The following is a 20,321-nucleotide window of genomic DNA, read 5'->3' as shown; positions in this document are numbered from 1 at the left end:
AGTTAAACAGAGATGCAGGAAGTTTTTAGTCCTGGACAAATTGTTTACAACTATTTGTCTCCTCCTGTGCCTGTCACAACCAGGCACCCTCCTAAGGATTTCCCCGTTCCTACCTTTTGTGGCAGCAGTAGTTCAAATCAAAATCAAATTCAAATTATTCTGATAATGCTGAAATGCAAGGAACCTTGTTCATCTGCATCACTAAGGAAGGGAGAAACAGGTCAAAGGAGCACCCTTGTAGCTTACCAATCAAATAAACCCTACACTCTGCTAAAAAAAAAGCTTCGGTGCAATGCAGGAATAAATCTGTGGATTCTTTCTGATGGAGACAGTCTGTGTGTGAGATAATTTCAGCAGGTCTGAAAGTTATCACAGGCGACATGTTTCTGTCTTTTAGTACAGTTCATGTGGCGTATTATTCTGCTAATATTCTAAATGAATGCACAGGAGTAAAACAAAAAATCCTCGGAGCTACACATGTTGGATATGCCACAATGGGAACAGGCCCTTGTTCTTTGCCTACTGCTGCTATTTTTGGAGGCAGTCTGTGTTTACTACAGCAGTTCTTTTTTTCTTTTTCTTTCAGGGTTATTGAACTACAACTAAACCAGAAATTAAAGAGGGAAGGAGCAAAGAAGGCAGGATCTAAGGCAACTAAAATTTTGAAGACTTTTTTGTCTTCAGAAGAGGAGAGTTTTTCTGTGGGATCTGCTGTCAAGCCACCTATAGTGGAGTAGTTTACATCTTCCTCAGAAAGCTTGCTTCTGTCAGGATTTTGGAGGAGATGCCAGACAAGTGGACAGTTCTTTTGCTCCTGGGTGATTAAAAATACACAGTTCTGGTTTAGGAGCCAGGGTTACTCAAGTTAAAAGGCTAGAACAAAGGAGATGGTTCTTCATGTTCTTCATGAGGACTCAAAAAGCATCCTAACAACAGGTGTTGGGGTGTTAAATCTTACAGCAATTCAAGGGGGAGTTGGGTAGGGACTCAGAAGAGAAAACTAGTGAGAGCTACAGAGCAAATTGCACATCAGGCTGACAAAGTCCCCTACACTACACCAGGTTTTGCAGTAATTTGATTCCAAAGAGCTTAACTTTCTGATTCTCAAAAGAAGACATCCATGCACTTCAAAGCTTTTTTGTTGCTGTTTCTGTTGTTGTTTTAGAGAAATTCAGTAAGGAACCAAGAATTAATCAGGAGATAAATGATCTATAGTGACACAGCCATCGTCTTTGTATCAGACACTTCTTTGGCTCAGAAAGTACATTTGCAGAATACTTTTCATTCAGGAAGAAATAAGTGTTCATAAGAATTCATGTAACCTTAACCCTAGAGGCACTGAATATGTTTTTGAAACAATATGGTCTTCAGAAAAATTCCCCAAACAAGGCTATCTAAAACATGGGATCAGATTCCAGAATTCTCAAAACTCCAATCAGCCCCTTTTGTCAACCCTCAATGAAAATTTTGTATGCACTTTGACACAACACTTCCTTACAAAACAGAAGTGGGAAAAAATATTTTGATATCACTAAGAAGAGCAGTTAAAATCCTGTGTCAGATTTCAGGAGAAAAAAATACAATATTAAAAAAAAAAAAAAAGGTTGAAACTGTATACTTGTCTAATTCCACATGCGTGACTACAAAAACAGGTTGGCTTTCTACAGATCACTCTCTGTTTCCAAGTACTTGCTCCCATAGAAAACAGAGAATAAAAATCAGCAGATATCTGAAAAATAAAATTTTTATGATTTTTTTTCCTGCTTGTGGATTATAACTGTCTGTAGTATTAATATATTATTTTCTGATTTCCCACCCTCTGACAAATGTAAGCATCTTGCAGCAAGCTTCTCATCCTATATCTCAAATTCCCAGCTCTCTAAATCCCACGTTTCCTATTCTATGAGCGCATCTGTTACAGGAGCTGATGCAAGTAGCCAGAACCTCTTTTCTTACTCTATAATCTAATGCACTTAGTGAGCCAATGAATATGTGTGAAAGGAGGGGCTTTCTGGCTTAGGGACTCCTCGCAGGGGAACAGCTGTTCCGACAGCAAACACTCCACCGAAGCCAGGCAAGCACACTCCTCACATCTCTCAGTGGCTTTGTGCATCTAGGTTTGGCAAGACAACCCCTCTCCCTCCCTCTCTGCAAAAAAAAAAAAGTGAGTGAACTAGCACAGAGAAACTTAAAGAAGACTGGCTTGCAGTGGTGGAGCATTTTGGGAGGTCCCATGATGGCCTGGACCAGCAATACCTCCTGGTTTAACCACCTGGCTCTGCATGAAGAACGCTTCAGGAGGTACCTGAACAGCACCGAGGATTACTTAGCCTTCCTATGTGGGCCCAAAAGGAGCCATCTCTTCTTGCCCATGGCTTTGGTGTACAGCTTCATCTTCATTGTTGGGGTGATAGGTAACTTCCTAGTTTGCCTGGTGATCCTTAAGCACCGGAACATGAAGACCCCGACCAATTACTACCTCTTCAGCCTCGCTGTCTCAGACCTGCTTGTGCTGCTTTTCGGGATGCCCCTGGAAGTCTACGAGATGTGGAGCAACTACCCCTTCTTGTTCGGGCCCATTGGCTGCTATTTCAAGACAGCACTCTTTGAGACAGTGTGCTTCGCCTCCATCCTCAGCGTGACCACGGTCAGCGTGGAGAGATACTTTGCCATCCTCCATCCCTTCCGCGCCAAGCTGGAGAGCACCCGCAAGCGTGCCCTGAGGACCATTGTGGTGCTCTGGGTCCTCTCTGTCCTCTTCGCCCTCCCCAACACGGGCACCCATGGCATCATGCTGCAGTATTTCCCCAACGGCACCCTGGTCCCTGGCTCTGCTACCTGCACTGTAGTCATGCCCATGTGGATCTACAACTGCATCGTCCAGATCACATCCTTCCTCTTCTATGTGCTGCCCATGGGGGTCATAAGTGTGCTGTACTATCTGATGGGGCTAAGAGTAAGTCCTGCTCTGACTGTGCTCAGTGTTTCTTTAGCTCTTGCTTCTGTGTTTCTGTGTCTTTTATTTCCCCTTTTTTCTTGTCCATCTGGTTTACTCAAAAAGCAAAAGTATTTAAAACCCCTGAAAATAGTGGATCTAACCCCTTCTTTGCTGTTATCCTATTCTTAAATGAATGTAGCTGTGGCTTGCAATAATTTACCCTCATCTTTTTGTAAAAAATTACTATCAATGCTGCTTGCATTTGAATGTTACTTAAATATCCTACTCTGTAGATTGATTCCAGACTCTCAGAGATTTACACCTTTGTGGTAGAGACTAGAAATTGACCAAAAGGAAAATGTGAAAAGAATAAAAAGGAGTAGGCCGGTGATTGAATCGTATGTTTTCTGTTTTCCCTCTCCTTGTGACTATGGAGTTTCTATTACACTGCTTTATTTTTCTTCTTCCCTGAAGAGGGTGATAATATTCACTTGTTAAGACTCACAAAGCTGTCATGAACTGAAATGCTACCTTATTGCTGCAGCTAGCAATTTCAGCAGTCTTTTCTTTATATAACTATGGCACAGTTTCACCAGTGATTGATGCTACCTTAGAGTTCACATTTGTGCTCTCTTCAGAAAGTGGGACTAGTTTTATCAAGTATTATTATTTAAATACAGGGATAAAACAATCAGTATCACAGTATTATTAACCTACATACCTATGTAGTCCAGCAATGCACTGCTAATCATAGCGAGTCCATGTGTTTTTTTTTTCTTTCTCTTACATTACCTGCATTTTGAAAATATAAAACCTATCTCACTGCATTGAATACAATTTAGAGTTTTAAAAGCTGTGTGTGATCATAGAGCAAGAAAGGGATGCAATATGCATGTGGAGACAGATTAACTTACCAAGTAACATGCAAGAAATTCAACCAGTTCTGTGCAAGTTCATATATCATTTTGTTGTGCTGGCTGATATTTATGGTTATCTGAAACTGTAGAAAAGCAATCTTTCCCTACTTGGGAAAAAACACAAGGATTAACAGCCAGAAGTCTATAGCACACAGATCTTTGAAGCAAAGAATGGGTTAAATTATTGCAATATCACAGTTCAGTAGCTATTGCAGGTTTTTTGCATAGTTTCATTGTTTCTTTGATGAAAATTTTGCAAAATAAGACCTCTGTGTGTGTGTGTGTGTGTGTGGAAACTAGTAGCTGTTAAAAAAGAAAAAAAAAAAAAAAGAAAAAAAAAAAAAAAAAAGATAAATCCCCAAGCTAATAAAAAGAAGTATGAAAAGTGCCATAACTTCTATTTGTGGCACCAAAAATTCTTAATCCCCACCCCAGAAGAGAAGGTGGGTGCCAAACAAGGCCTGCTACCTGGGAATTTCTGTATATTCGCAGAGTTGTTTAAGCTGTCTTTCCTGAGGGCTGCAATGCTCATTGTTTACACCTCTGCTTTTCTGTATATCCGAATGCTACTTCCAAATTTAAAGTGCACATCCCTGATATACCTGCATTGCGTTCCAAGTTGTGCTAGGCAAAATCTTTTTTTTTTTCTTTTTTTCTTTTTTTCCCCAACAGAAATGATAGCAGAATAGTGTGTGTATATAATTTTCAAGAGAAGACGCTTTTTATCTACTCACAGGTGATGAAATCTCTGAAGCTTCAGCAACACTCCAGAATCTCCTGAGTGTCTTGTATTGCTCTTAAACTGTAGTGCAAAAGCTCAGAGTTGATCCAAAGGTTGTACAACAGCTCCAACTTGGCAAACCAAGTCATGACCTTTACCAGCCTTTGTAGAAAGGGAATTTTCTTGCCAAAGTTTCTTCTTCAAGCTTTGCCAGTACTCAGGAGTGAGCGCCTCAGGATATAATGCAGAAGGAGGCATGCATGACATGTTAAGGAGCTATGAGAGGGTAGCAAACGTGTCATATGCCAGCTCTTCATTTTCAGTGAGAACGTGGGGAAGTGGCTGCTTCATGGAGAAGCTAATCCCAGTGGTGCTGATACAGGAGATAGGCTTGCATTGCCTGAGCAGCAGCCTGTGTTGCAGCAGGATTTGGGGGCAGCGGCCTGGACCTTTTCCTTCAAGCTGACTTCTAAAAGGAGACAGGAATGGGGGCCTGTATCCAGCTGTCTAATAGTCAGATCAGAGTTATCTAGGATTTTTGACAGTCACTGACAAGTGTGGAGAGCCCACAGACCTATTTATCCCACCTACCCAAATTGTCTATGAAGGAGATCTAGATAACCAGATGTGACCAGACTGACCTCACCTAGGCAAAGTTCTTCTGAGTCCAGCACATCACTTGCCCTGGGTAACACATTGGGCACATGAAAAATTTTATGTTAACTGTCTTTTAATTCAGAATACTTATTCTATAGTGTGGAATTAATCTTGATTTTCTCATCAGAATCTATTTTGCCTCTCTCTCTCATGCCCCCATAAAATATTCAGTTGTTAACTCCAGTATCAGTTGTGGGCAGTGGCTGCCTTTGGCAAATTTGTGCAGAGCCCAGCACAGATGTGGAGGGGTCTGTCCCCTGTCCATGGAGGTCATCCTGCACACCTTGTGCCCACTGACACATTTTCCTGTGCAACTGGGGAGAGCTCACAGTGCGGCAATGGCAGCTCAGCAGATAGTTGGCATCGGCCAAATCACTCAGGATTTGCATGCCTTAGCACAAGCCACGTGGCTTTTAAACACCAAGTTTTCCATCAGATGGAGCAAACATTTGATCACTGTTTGTGTCAGGTAATGTAACTTAAGGAGAAAGTTTGTCCTGCTTCTGCTGAGTTGCCTCACTGTGTTTGCCTGGGGATAGGTGAGGCCCTAATTTCACTCTGCCTTGTGATTTCTAGCATGAAATGCCGTAGCTAATTACAATGTGGGGGAAAAAACTAATTTTCAGCTTGTTGCTTCAGACACTTTTAATTCTCTTGCAGAGAAGGGGCAGCATTCATCTCCAGGTGATCCTATCTACTCTCACACATCTGCAGTGATGTAAAACCATTATCCTGGCAGGACTTCTTCTGTCATACCCTTGGCATGGACTGAAGCCACAATCCATGTCATAAACTCATTTCTTCTTCTTCTTTTCTCTTTGTCATAACTCATTATTTTCTCAAATTGCAATTGCTGAGTTATTTTTACTAGATACGCCCCCATGTATTATCGCTTAAGGCTAAAGAAGAACCTTAAAACATCATCAAATGACAGGAGAAAGGTACAAAATAAAGATACGTGTGTCTCTGTTTTATTACAGCATCAGAGAGCTGTATTCTATGAGCCTTTGGAATATTCCTGGAATAAATTACTGTTGGGACTGAAAACCACTGAAAGGAAGCTAAGGATTTTAATCAATCTGAGCAGGCATTTATCACTAGACGTATTACAAATCAGCTTATTTTATTCCTTAAGCAACAGTGGCTATGACTTAAAGTCTCAAAAGGTTATAATATAAAATAACAGGAAGCTGAATGGCACTATAACTGAATATAATTCAATTCATATGTGTTTCTTCTTTATTGGTTTTCTGAATAAACAGCATTGAAAGAAAGTCTCTTTGATCAAGATTACTACTACTTAATAAAACAAAAATAAGCACATTTAATCAAAAAACAGGAAAATCGCTGTACAAAATATGAAAGAAAGTAGCACAACTAGCATATTTTCATAAGAGTTCTTACAAGTCCAGATTGGTTTTTATCTTTTCCCTTATTCCTGATATTCTTTTCCATGTAATTTAAAGATTTTTTTTCCAATTTCTCTCTGTTGAAAAAAGCATTACTCTGAAGTTGTTGGATAATCAGCAGTTCTCACTTCAAGAAGCTAGATGCAATTATGCAGTTTCTATAGATGACTCCTTTTATAATCAAAGAAAAAAAGTGGTTTTGTCCTGATTATCTTGGCACAGTCTTTTCATCACCAAAGCATCAGTGCTCTCACCTTAAGCATATTGGGGAAGCATTTATTATTTTTTAGAAGTCCGGGGAAAATTGATAAATAAAATAAAATAAAATAAAATAAAATAAAATAAAATAAAATAAAATAAAATAAAATAAAATAAAATAAAATAAAATAAAATAAAATTGTATTTGGGCAGAGTACGTTTGAATCTGCGTATGTCATGTGCATTGCTTGTTTGCAATAGAGCATATATGGGTTTTGTTCATCAGATGGACTGAATATCAATTAGTCCAAACACTCAGGGCATGAAACAAACTCCCTTGAACTCTACACAATTTTTTTCCAGTGATTACAGCTGTGTTTCACTAAGGCCTCTCTGGGGTATTTTTTGGATCATTGGTTTGTGCTTAATTGTGGGGAACCCTTTCAGAAAAATAAACAAACAACCAATATTTTGCTAGAAGACAAAATAATGTTGAAATTGAACACAAACTGTGAACCAAATATTGACTCATTGAGAAAGGACGAGTGGGGAATGGAAATCTAAATTTGCTGTTAGTATGCAGTCTCAGATACATAAGTCTGCTGATTGTTATGAATCTAAGGCTTCAATGCTCAGTATAGACTAAAACTGAATTTTAAATGAAGATTTCTTTCACTGAGTCCTGAGTTGCCTCAAATTTTGCCTTCTTAAACTCAAACTACAGCTATATCAAAAGCAACATGTGTGGTGGCGTTATCATCTCCTATCTAAGCTCTTCTTCTGCTTCCCTCCTTTTGCCAGTTGAAAGGAGACAAATCTTTGGAAGTGGAGGAAATGTCTGTGAGTGTTCAGAGACCATCCAGAAAATCAGTCACCAAGATGCTGTGTAAGTAGTGGTGCCTTCCGTGTTCTGTTTACCATGGCCAAGAGTGTGCATGTAACTCTCATATAGATGAGGAACATATATATAAAAATATTTTTGGAGTTAATTCCTAAACTAACACTTTAGTGAAATACTCAGTGACCAGGTCCAAGCAGCGGATCCAGGAGTTAGGAGTAGCTGTGCAGGCTGACAATCAAAAGACTCAAAGGCAAATTTTTGTCCTTACCATACCACCACAGGTTTTATCCCTCATTCCAAAACTGGCTCTTGCAGCTGTCTTTCTCAGGGTCAAAATGACATTTCTTGTGCTGCCCTGGCTCCCAGGAGCTACATTTTGTGTGCTTGTAATGCATCACAACACAGGCCCTGCTCATGAAAATGAAGGTCCTGTCAAGCCACGTTCATCACCTGCTACTGACTTCACCACTAAAACCTTCCCAAGAAAAAGTAGGACCCAGGCAAACTCACATGTTATGCAGCACTCTGGAGAGCTGGTGCTGCAGCTACCCTGAAAGTACTTGCAATACTTCATAATTTAGGGCTGTCTTTAAGACGAAGTAAACCTTGTTACTGAGATGATGTTTATGCTGGAAATGTAAATCACCTTCAATATTTCATCCGACAGAATTATTCTTTAGGCAGCTTAAATCCCCTTCTGATCTGGGAACCTGTAGTCTGAAATCAGCCTGATTTTCTGTGCCCCATGACCACACATGTTCGCAGGCACCATCTGGGATAGGTTTGCAAGAGTCCTTACTGTAGTCACCAGAGGCCTTGCTGTGCATGGAAGCAAACTTCTTTCTTTCATGCTGATTGTTTCCTCCAGCTTTCTGAACTGGCTCTGCTCTGTGCTGGCCAGTGAACCCTGTCCTCGCATAACCAGCTAGTTTTTCTTCTCCCCTTTCTCTGTGCTAGTTGTCCTCGTGATGGTTTTTGCTGTCTGCTGGGCTCCGTTCCATATTGATCGCCTCTTCTTCAGCTTTGTTGTGGAATGGACTGAGCCTCTGGCTAATATATTCAACTTAATTCACGTGGTGTCAGGTAAAGCTTTCTTCTTCCTCTTGCACAGGGGCTGCCAAAATGTATTTGTGGGTGTTTTATCTGATGGAGTCATTTATTTTTTGGTGACATGAGGCATGCATAAAAGGTTTCTTGAGTTTGGTAGCCAGTGATGATAACTGTGCCTCAGACTATATGCAAATTTCTGCAACTTTCAAGATGTTGTCCAGTACAGCTGTGTGAATATTCATTAAGGAAAAAAATTAAAAGAAAAGATATTATGTATCATTACCAGCTGTTTTTATTTCTTGGAAGTGCTCAGAAATGAATGCTGCTGTCATTCAGCTGCTTCTAATGAATACACAGCAGCAGGCACCATCCTCCAGAGGGGCTCTCAAGCTAACAGGAGACCTTACTGAATGGTAAGACAACAGACTTACCTGCTGCCTGGAGCTGGGTGATATAACCAAGCATTTATGGCCCAGCCAACCATAAAATGAGGGCTTTTTCAAGGAGGAATCTTATTTTCAGTATGTCACAGGAAAACACTGAATATGGCCATTCTGCAGCTCAGACAGATCCAATCTCGTGCAATTGTCCTGGGGTGCTGCAGGGAATTAGCTCCCCTCATCTGGAAGTTATCTTCTGGCAGCTCTGACAGGGCACCAGCCGTGCAAATCCCGCTGGGGGATGAGGGCTGGAGGCAGGTTGGTGCAGCTCAAAGGAGGTGGATCATGAACAGCTGGAGACAGAGGGCTGCAGCTCATGCTGCCTACTGCTCTCCCCTCCCCTTAAGCTGCGGGGCGTGAGCTGCCCTTGTCAAGATGTGCCTCTGCCTCTGCCTCCGCCTGGGTTCTGGCTGTCCAGATGCGCTGCCACCCAGCCCTGGTGGAGCAGCACTGGCAATGATGAGATTTTCCTCTTCTGGCTTTGTTCAACCCACAAATGAGGTCTCTCTCTCCTTTCTCCTTGTTCTCCCAGGTGTTTTCTTCTACCTGAGCTCTGCCGTGAACCCCATCATCTACAACCTGCTGTCTCAGCGCTTCAGGCTGGCTTTTCTCAGCGTCATCTCTCCTCGCTGCAGGCACTGGGCCCCAAAGCACCCCACTAGCCAGATTCCTGCCCAGCAGAGCATCTTTGTGGTTGAGGACCACAACCTTGCAGACTCTGCTGAAGACACAAGCATCCCTGGCACCCACAGGACGTCTGTCAGCAGTTCTCAACTCTCCACTGGTCTGTGACTTGTCATGCTGTGATCCACATGAGAGGGAAACTGAAGAAAACGACTTTGAGAAATAACAAGAGACAGTCCTAAAAGACCAATTTCAGAAAGAAGAGCTCACAGACTGTGTCTCAAAGAATGAATGAGTGAATAAATGCATGAGGAGACTGTAATTAGTAGGTTATTGAGAGGCATTGTATTACCCTCAAGCTAATGGGAGGGCTGGAAATCTCAGTTCACTGTCTGCAAGCTCTGTCAGCAAAGACCTACTTTACAGAAGCAGCACCCACTCTAAATGCTGCCAGCACAGGAGAGAGACACAACTTATCCAAATCGTACCAAATGGCCTTTTTGTGCACCAGCCTAAACGTCAGTTTTTATTCAGCTTGAACTGAGGCAATCTTCTGGACAAGCCTTGTCTGCCCACTTCTGGCTTTAGTGAAGCCACTCCCGTTTCTGTCTCCAGTGATCTTGAGATGTGTCTGTTACAAACCTCTTGTGGCAATATGATCAAGTAGACATTAACGAGCCCTGAGCTGAGCTGGTACACCTCAGACACCAGCACCAGCACTCGCTATTTCTAGGCCAGAAGAATGAGGAACCAAAGGTTACACAAAGCAAACTTTTGCTTTCCGAGCTAGGTAAAGGTTGGAGTGGAGGGTGGTGAGTGAAGCCTTGCATCACTTTGTCAAAAAACTGCCCTCTAGTGGGTTATTTTTTAGAAGTCTCGAAGTCACTGCTGTACCTCCTTGCACTATGGCTGACTACATTTACTCAGTGCTGAAATGGCATGTGCAAGCCATGAATCTGTCTACATTACCTAGGAAATAACCATTACTGGAGGCTAAGGATATTCCCTTGTCCAAAATGAAGCTAGCGGAGGATAACTGCCCAGGGAACCTCAAAGGTCTGCAGCTTCTGCAGGTTTATCCTGCACATCAGATGATTTTATTTCTGTCCGTCTCCCTGAGCTGAGTCTAACCATGTACTGGTAGGTTCCTATATGCCCCCACCCTGCAGTTTGCAGCAGTTTCTTCTGTTTCTGGCTGATAAGACTCCAGGGTGAGGTAAGACTTGGAGGTCTCATATCTGGAGTCCCCTTTTCCTGCAGCTCAAGGGGAATTTCAGCCCCTGTCTTCTGCCAGACCCATTTTACCAACTGCATTCCTGAGAAACAGCCAAGGAGAAGGTAACAGGTACACACAGGGCCCTGGAGAGCAAAGACAACTCCTGCTTCCTGAAGACACAGCTGAAATGTTTTGCCACCCCCAAGTGGACACTCTAGTGATATCAGTGGCATTTACACCTGTAACCAGTCTTGCATTATCATTTTTCTCTCTACTACCCCATAAGGTAAATTTTCCCACAGACTTACCATGCCAGCCATGCCTGGCTGCCTGCGTGCTGCTGAGGCCCTGGCTCTCAGTTTGCTCAGGGTGCAGTGCTCCCAGTGAGGGGCTGGGACCACCGGGGCAAAGGCTGTGTGGGATTTCCCCCCTCACCCTGTACATCACCCCTGTAATTCCCTAACTGACCCCACAGGGTTCTGCTCCCAGCCCAGCTGTGTGCCACAGAAAGCTCATTTTCTCCTCTGCTGTCCTAGACACCCAAACCAGAGAAGAGAGAGTCTAGTTTGACATGCACACCCACCATATGATAAAGACATTCCTCTGCAAGGTTCTGTGGCTCTTTGAATACATCTTATTCATTTAGGACCAGAGTGTGACCTGCATTGGGGCACAGATCTGTCCGTGAGTGCTGCCACCCTCTGCAATTCTATGTTAAATGTATCTCTGACTTGCAGGTGGCCAGTAACTCACCTTCAGTTTTGAACAAACTAGCATAAAAAAAACTTCTTTTTGTCCTACAAGCAGTTTTTAGCACATTTAATTTAGCATCAGTCAAAAGAGGTCACACTGGTAACCACAAATTATTGAGCTTTTTTGGCCAAAAACAAAAAACAAAACTGAAAAAAAATTTAGTCTTGCATCAAGCCAAACATTGTTTGAAGATGTTATTGGGTAGACATGTCAAAATTCTGCTAAATTCTGTTTAAAAATAAAAAAATGCAATGAATAAAATGAGTGCTGGTTTGAGGTTGAATGCCCTGAGCTAGCACAGCTTGGTACCCAACTCAATCCTGAGGGAGGATTCCTAAAGGGCAGTCAATGTGCATTGTCCCTAACGTGTATTCAATGTCCACTGGAGGCTATTCTTCCCAAAAGGTCAGTGTTTGAGTGTGTTATTTATCACTCTGCTCTGTTATTTAACTCTCTGAATTTTGGAAGCTGGTCACAAACACGAAAATAATGGGAAGATGGATAGATATGTCATGAAAGCCCAGGATACTCCTCTATTTGTACGTTTAGTTGCTTTCATAGCCAAGTGCTGAAAAATGCTGGTAAATTGTCAAGATCAACAACTCACTTTCCCCCAAAGTGGTCTGGTATGATGAAAATATATTTATTTGAAATCAAGCATGACTTCCTAGGCAGAATTATCTATTGATTTATTTCTCTGCCTCGCTTTCCCTCTGGGAAACATGTGAATATGTGAGAAGAAATTGTAGAGTGCAGGGGCAATGCTCCAGCACCACAAACAAACCATGGACAGTTGGAAATGGGTTGCAAGGAAGCTCTTAGAGGAGAAAAGAATTGCCTGCATTGCTGATGAGTGGTACTCAGATCTAATGCCAAGTTCAGTACTGAAAAAAAAAAAAATAAAAAAAAAAAAAATAAAAAATCATGACAGTGAGTAGACAATTCTGTTCAGTTTATATGAGGAGTTTTTGGAAACTGCAGTGTTTTCAAGCGTTTAAACCATGGCTTGTCAGTAAAACTAAACAGATACTTCAGCTTCAGGGCTGGTTATATGCATCTGTGTAACATGAAAATAAACTTACTGAAGTCCCCCTTCCTATGTCTAGTCTATCCTCCAGCAGTCCTTATCTCTCTTGTTTCTCCCTCTGATATCATGAGTAGCAAAAGATGGAGATTTCCACATAGCAAATATATAGCAAATTGCTGGGCTATAGAATTTCCATGTCAAATGGAAATTAAACTAGGGAAAATCATGGTGACAAAAATAGAAAAAAAAATAATCTGGAGTTTTACTTTCTATAGTAAACTGAAGAGGAATAATAGGAAAGGACAACAAACTAAACAACACTCTTGCAAGGAATAAAATCTGGTTTTAGAATTTGGTTCAAGCTGGTGCAATGATGGCAAAAGTCCTTCAGAGGGAGCTGGGGGATAAAAGAGGTTGGAAAGAGATTCTGCAGAGAATTTCCCAGTTTGGGCCTTGCAGATTTCACAGTACAGGAAAATAAACACTTTTGGGGTTGTTAGGAATCAGCATGCACTGTGAGGACACCCACACAGAAAAACAGTGACTATCTTGTGCATAATTCAGGACCAATTTGCCTGAATTAAAAAAAAAAAATAAAAAAAATAGTATGTGTAAAATAGGCATGGGCCCTAGTGTAAGAATTTCATCTGTATAGTCAAGGGTTGTTAATTTTCTTCCACATTTCCTTTACTTTCACATTTGGCTAGTCACTAGCCTGCTGTTGCCCCAGACACAACTCATTTACAGCCAGAAGTGGAAGACTGGCTGTTACTGTCTAGACTTTGTGCAGCACTGGAAAGTTGCAGCTGTTGTTTTTACGGGAACTTATCTTAAACCCATTTAATTTTTAAAGATATGTTTGTTTTAGGAGTATGAGAGCTGTTGAAGCAATTTGCTTCCCACCAGCACAGCTAATTCATGAATGAGACACTGAAGTCTTTCTTGTAAAAGTCCAAATAACTTTTTCATACCTCCTCCGCTTATACCGTGCTCTGGGATGCAGCGAAGTTCCTTCCCAGAGGAACTGCCTTTTGTTTTTCTTTTTTTTTTTCTTTTTTGCTAGAAATGGGTTTTGCAGAAGAGACCCAGATGTCTACTACATGAAGAGCTCCATCAGAGGAAGCCTGGATTCCCTTTACAGTCAAAGGAGGAAAAAAAGCTGTGTTAAAATCAATTTATCTGACCTATTTCAGTCAACTACCTGAAGTGTTTTGTAGGTAGTTTTTATGCATATTTTCTACTCTTGCAAAGCAAAGCCAGGCAGCTAGGTGCAGGTCACCTTGAAATGCTGTATGTTCTTGGTTTCGGTGGCTGCAGAGCAGGTGTTTTGCCAGTCTTTTCCAATTTGTATTCTTTCTTTAGAGCTCAAGAGATCCCCTTAGAAATGACTCACCAAGAAAATCATGTTCCAAATGAGCAAAACAAATGGCTAGCAACTAACTCATGGCAAAGCAGTGGGACAGAAGAGACCAGCATCCTCGGGAGGCTCACTTACCTGGTCGTTCACTGACTGGCTGGTGCCTCTGGGATGCCCAAACCATGTTCTTGCAAGCTGAGGATTTCTGAAGTGCTGGATCTATCCTTCACATCCTCTCTGAGATGGAGAGAACCCTGTTTTCAGGCTTAGTTCTGCTCTGCTGGTATGAATGCAGGGGAGGGGGTTAAGTGTGAAAAGAAAGACAGTGCTCCAGAAGCAACCACTGTCCCAGGTCTGAGCTTGCACATTCCTTTCCATACTTCTGTAGGAGCTGGCAAGGGCAGGAAATATATTTGGCCTGCCACAGAATGTGCAAATAGCTACCTAAACTCCATGGAAAAGCTCCAAAGGGAAGTCGTTTCAGGCTGCTGTTGACTGCAGTGCAGGTGGGCTGGGCAGCGCTGAGCAATTGCAGCAAAGCCTCAGAAGGGCGTCACAGTTTGGGAAAATAAAAGCACTCCCCAGCCTTTCTGGAAGGAAGGAAATAAAACACCAGTAGAGGAACTTGGAGTTACAGTTATTGTTTATTTAAACACATACATGCTGGAGTTTCTGCTAGTTGGCTTGGTGGGAAATATCACAGGCAGATGGTTTCTCTAAATGAGAATGAACTTGGCTAGTGCCACACAACCCCGCTTCCCCAAAGCCCTGCAATGTTTCCTCCCAGCTCATATCACCCGTTCCTGCAGGAAACCAGCCCACAGAAATATCAACATTTACACGCTGCTATTACAGCAGCAAGGACAGGACCCTGCACCAGGACTTAGGCACATACAATACGTGCTGGGGTGGCAAGAAACCATTCCTGGCTGCTTTGCAGTAACCACCCACCTCCCTGCTCCTGGCCCAAAGTAACACAAAGCAGTTTGGGATCCTGCAAAGATGACCAGGCAGTTGACATCAGTCCAGTTGCATCTTGTTGGCCTATGCATCTCATCCCCAAGGAAAGGAGCTGAGTCATGTGCTGCTCACTCTCTGCATAGAACAAGGAATTGTCCCCAAGGCTGGGCCTAGCACGGTGCCTGACAAATCCCAGTAAGACCACTGTGGTACTCCGCAAGGCAGTGGTGTCTGCCATCCGTGATTCACCCTTACCTCACTCCACTTTTTTAGTGTACCTTGCATTAGCAACAAGGAGCACTTGTACAAGTGTTGGCCTCCATCTGGTCGCTCCAGGTCTCATTTCTTCTCCTCTCTTCCCTTCCATGGGGAACAGGTATATATTGAAAAACCCTCCCTCTCTCCCCCCAGCCATACAGCCCCCGTCTTTTCACTGCTAAGATATTCCGCTGAGAATTGACTCTTTCCCCTGCAACTTTATTTGCCAGCTGTAGGGTTTTCACACCGTATTTGTATTCCAGTCCCGATTTCAATTACCTGGCTAACCTTTTCAATTTTCACAGAGAGTGAGAATCAGAAAACAGCAGGTCCCTTATTACAGCTCACACTGGCGGGGAATGTTTCGCCCCCCCTCCCTCCCCCATGTTTGCAGGAAAGCTCTGTCAAATTCAGACAAACTCATTGATCATAACTTGTCTATTTACTTATGCTTTGCTGAATGTTAAGTATCCCGGTCCCTTCTGCTGACCTCTTTTCCCTCCTCCTTTTGGCTTGAAAGTGCTGTTTTTCATATCATTTCTAACAGCCAAGGAGAATCAGCATTAAGTCTTTACCCTGGAGCTTGACTCCAGTGGGAACTCTCACCAGGGTCAAATACTGGAGAAGGTAAAAGCTTTGTGCTTCAAGAGGGGATGGCTGCTGATCTCTGATAAGCAAGGCATGGTGCTTTTCACTCCTTATTTGTATGTCTCTGAACACTTTCCAGTGGAGGCTCAGGGTGTCACCGGGCTCTCCCTTAGACCAGGAGGAAAATCTGGCTCAGGACATCACTGCTGATCCCAAAGCCACTATTCTGCCAATAAACTGCACTGCCCGCAGCCGTCACCCATAGGCAAAATCATTTCCTCCTCCTTTTTGCCTTTCTCAGTTCCCCAAGTCAGGACTCCACCCTTATCTCCCTAATTCTTCTGAACTCTTGGTATAACAATCATTTCCAGGCTTGAGATCTGTCTGACCCATCACTCAGCCATCCAGCCCCTAAAATTTTTATTTTATTTTATTTTATTTTATTTTATTTTATTTTATTTTATTTTATTTTATTTTCTGGGAAAGGAGCTCAACTGTGTCCATCCTGCTCCCTCCAGAGAGCTTTCCCAGTTGCTCACAGCTTCTGCCTTTCTTCTGAGCCACTGGGAAGTGAGGCTTTCCATCTATCCATTTTGCAGCCTGCCAAAATTCATCACAACCACTGAGCTCCACAATAGTCAACTTTACAAACTGCCTGGCGAATGCTTCTCTTGTGCAGATGTCCAGGGCACTGCAATCTTTCCATCTCTTCCTGCTCTATTCTGATGGGTGCAAAGTGCCCACTTTCGGTGTCTGTGCCTATTGGAATCTGCCCTGGGTTCAAATCTGAATTAAACCTGAGTCCTATTGAGTCTGAATACTGGATGTACTCAGCCTGGGATGGCCTCAAATTACTAGCACAGTCGGTCAGCCACACACCTTTATAGGTCAGAAGGGTCTGAAGAAGGCAAGGAGCAGAAACCTGCTCTGAAATCTGTATGTGCAGCCTCCAAAGAGCACTTGTACACACCGTTCCCTGATTTACAGGCCAACGACACAAATCGGTGCCCACTGGAGGTCGCTCTTGTGCCGTGAAAGCCTGCGTGGGGAGTGATGCAGGGGGTGCCCTGTGAGAAGCCGGGACCCTAAACAATCCACATGTGAGGTGCAAACGATGCCTCAAGAGAGAACCCATCCCAGATCTTTTATTACTATTATTATTATTATTATTATTATTATTATTATTATTATTATTATTATTATTATTATTATTATTATTATTATTATTATTTTCCCTTATGGTCAAAAATATCCAGTGGATAAACTCAGCGGCATCATTATTGTACACAGGTTGCATGTTGCGGATGAGATACTGATGCAGGACCAACACAAGTCCAGCCATACCTATTTCAAAGCCATGTTCCTTGCCAGAGCAAGTAAATAAGATTTTTTTATGTTGAACCCCAGGATCCTAACTTCACAAAGCCACCTCCTCCCATTCCTGTGAGACAGTCCAAGAAGGGCTCAACAAATATTTGATGGGAAACAAACTTCTTCAGTTAGACACTTTGATAAAACAGATTTCACCCCCCAAGAAAAGAATCTATGCTTTTACTGCAGGATCCCACAGATGCCAATGAAAACTCAGCTCTGTCTCTACCAAGAATTGGTAACTCTAACGTTTGCATAAAAACTATGTATTGGTAAGGCCAACACAGAAAATGGAAGTGCTCATTTATGATCTCCTCTGGTTCTACCCATCTGTCTGGGGCCCAGATATTCCTTATTTCACCTTCACTGTGATTTATTTTTTCTCTCTAAATCAAGGATGAGCTGTCCTGCCTTGCCTCCAGTCAGGCCACATCTGGAGTGAAGGATACGCATTATCCACACTCATTCACTGCAGCTCATGGCTGAAGTGACAGCCAACATTGAACAAACCCTCTGTTGGCCCTGAAAAGGACAACCATAGGAAGGCTTAAGCACATATTTCTTCTGCTTTGCTGTAAGAGATAAAGAGCCATTCCTTTTCTAGCACAGCAATAGAATTATTGATCCCCACCATTGACTTCCTCCTCTGTGAATGATCAGTTATCCTCTGGTGTTAAACAAGCTGCAATTATGCATTCTAAACACCCGGAGAATCACAAGGGTCAAGGTACCTTCTGATCTCCTGCCTCTCATTCCCATTAGTATTCCTGTCTGCATGGCCTTGTGCATGCCACATCTTTCCAGCAAGAGAAATGCTGTCTCAGTCTCTCCGTCCCTCATCACTCACACTCATCTCCTACCTCTAGCAAAGGTTTTTTCCACATGGAAAAAAAAAAGAGACAAGGTGGGGCCACTGCAACAACACAGTAATATTGGATCTCCATAATTTGGTAATAAGTCCACAGCGTGGCCATGGCACCGGAAACATTATTTGGAAGACGTGACCCTAAGCAGCCCAGGACTTCACCAGCCCAGTGATGACACAGACAGAAGGCTGGCAAGCAAGGGATGGCAAGTATCCTTGCATCAGCCCTTGGAAGTTGCCACATTGCTGCATGCTGGAAACTGTGTTAGAAGAGTGGGATGCACTGTTCTCAGTGTGATCCATATGGGCAAATTACATACCAGTGAGCTTAGGCCAAGGCAGCTTTCATGTTATTTGCTTTGCGTATTAACCAAATTTGCATGTAGAGGTAAAAGGGGGGCGGTAACAAAAGAAACACAAACCTCTGCCATTTAGTAGTAGATGAAGCTCTGGTTTCTTCCCTGGCTGGGCCCATGGTGGAACTTGGTGGAAGCACGCAGAAGACAAAAGGTTTGAATCAGGGATATTTATTTAGCCCTGGTTATTGAAAGAAGGATTGGAAAGAAAGAGAAAATTTAGAAAGCATCTAGGAAAAATATAGCTGTATAGAAGCAGGACAGATCTGTGTGAGCAGGACCCAACTTTTTATGTCTTGTCTGATTTGCTCCATTGATTTGCCAAGTACATTTTGAAGTCAAAATTTGCTCAGCCTTCCTAGGACCTTTTCTGCCTCCTTCTCTCATTGCTGCAGGCTGAGACCTTGCCATGACCCAGGAATGAACGTCTGCCCTGGGCACAACTGGATAAAGAACCCCCTTTGCTGAAATACTGCAGGATATGGGTGCATCATTCTTTAATGAAGCTCAGAGGGAAATAGTGCTTGTTTTAGAAAAACAAAAACAGAAGGTTTTGTGGGTATTTGGGTTTTGTTTCTTTGATTCTGGCAGAAGCAGTTTTTCAATCCATTTATCAAGCTGCCTGCAGCTCCCATTTCAAGGCTGATGAAGCCATAATAAACAGTGAGGTGGGAAAGAAGAAAAAAAAAAAAGTCCTTTGGAAGGTATAAGCAGAGCAATTTCATAAATAAAAGAAGGCTGGGAAAAAGAAGAAAAATCATCAGTGCAAGTTTTGGCTTTCTTCTGCTCTTCATTTTATAAAATAAATTTAAATAAATGCATGAAGCAGATTGGAGGAATCACTCTTTCATTCTCAAATGTATTTTCTAAAAGTCCTGCCTGGGAATTCATCTCTCTAAATGCTCATGTCTTGCTAGTCACCCTCCAAATTACCCTTTATATTTCCTCTTTGAAACTTATCAGCATACTTAGACCCCCACAGTTTCTTTGAAAAATGCACACACTCTTAATGAAAACTCTTCATGGAAACTGCTGTACAATAAACCTCAATACTTTTAGGTACCTGGGTGCCACCTAGCTCAGACGACCTTCTGGCCAGCCATCTCAAATATAATATTGCTCCCTTCCCTCTGCCAGTAGAGAAAAGACTTTAGAGTTTGCACTAATATTTTGTCCTCCATAGTGGAGACATTGCTCTCAGTCCTATCAGTTGTTTGTCTGGGTACCAGGGCAGCCTCTGCTTCCATGGGGATGAAGTGCTACTTGCCACATTTTCTTTTCCATTTACGTTCATGGATAATTGGCAAGATGAGAGACTTCTCCAGATCTGTGCCAAGTATTTTGTGCCATTGATCTCTGGGGTATGGCAATGAAGTTACTGCATTTCTTTCCAGTGTATTTTGGATATCAAGAACTGATAGGCTTTTAGATTGGTTGTCCAGGTGGGACTTTCAACACTTTTCTTCCAGAAGCTGTCACCAAGTTTAATTAAGTTGCAGCAATTGACAAAACAAAGAGGAAATTTTAAGCAAAAGAAAACATTGACATATTAAAACAAAAACAAACAAACAAAAAAGAGAGAACTGGGGAAAAATAACCCCAGAAGAAAAAAGACAGAGAATGAAAATGAAATATAAAAAGAAAAAAAAGGGGGGGGAGGGGAAGGGAAAGGAATAAAGAATTAGAATAAGGATGAAAGAAGAGAGGATAAGGAGTAGGAAATGGGAAGGGAGGAAAAAAAAGGCACAGATGGATAAAAAAAATCCACACTGGTT

General features: G+C 42.3%; 1 protein-coding gene across 1 annotated transcript; it reads left to right on the top strand.

Annotated features, from left to right (window-relative positions):
* Window positions 1–2,236: 2,236 nt before the first annotated feature.
* Window positions 2,237–10,015, top strand: NMUR2 (neuromedin U receptor 2; the record flags this gene model as incomplete). Its single annotated transcript, XM_084536189.1, has 4 exons — window positions 2,237–2,956; window positions 7,642–7,726; window positions 8,639–8,764; window positions 9,704–10,015. The coding sequence occupies 4 exons, from the start codon at window positions 2,237–2,239 to the stop codon at window positions 9,961–9,963; spliced, it is 1,191 nt and encodes a 396-aa protein (XP_084392315.1). The 3' UTR covers window positions 9,964–10,015.
* Between the last annotated feature and the right edge of the window lie 10,306 nt (window positions 10,016–20,321).

This window comes from Aythya ferina, assembly GCF_964211825.1.
Source record: "Aythya ferina genome assembly, chromosome: 14".
NCBI lineage: Eukaryota > Metazoa > Chordata > Aves > Anseriformes > Anatidae > Aythya > Aythya ferina.
This window is presented reverse-complemented; position numbering and strand designations above follow the sequence as displayed.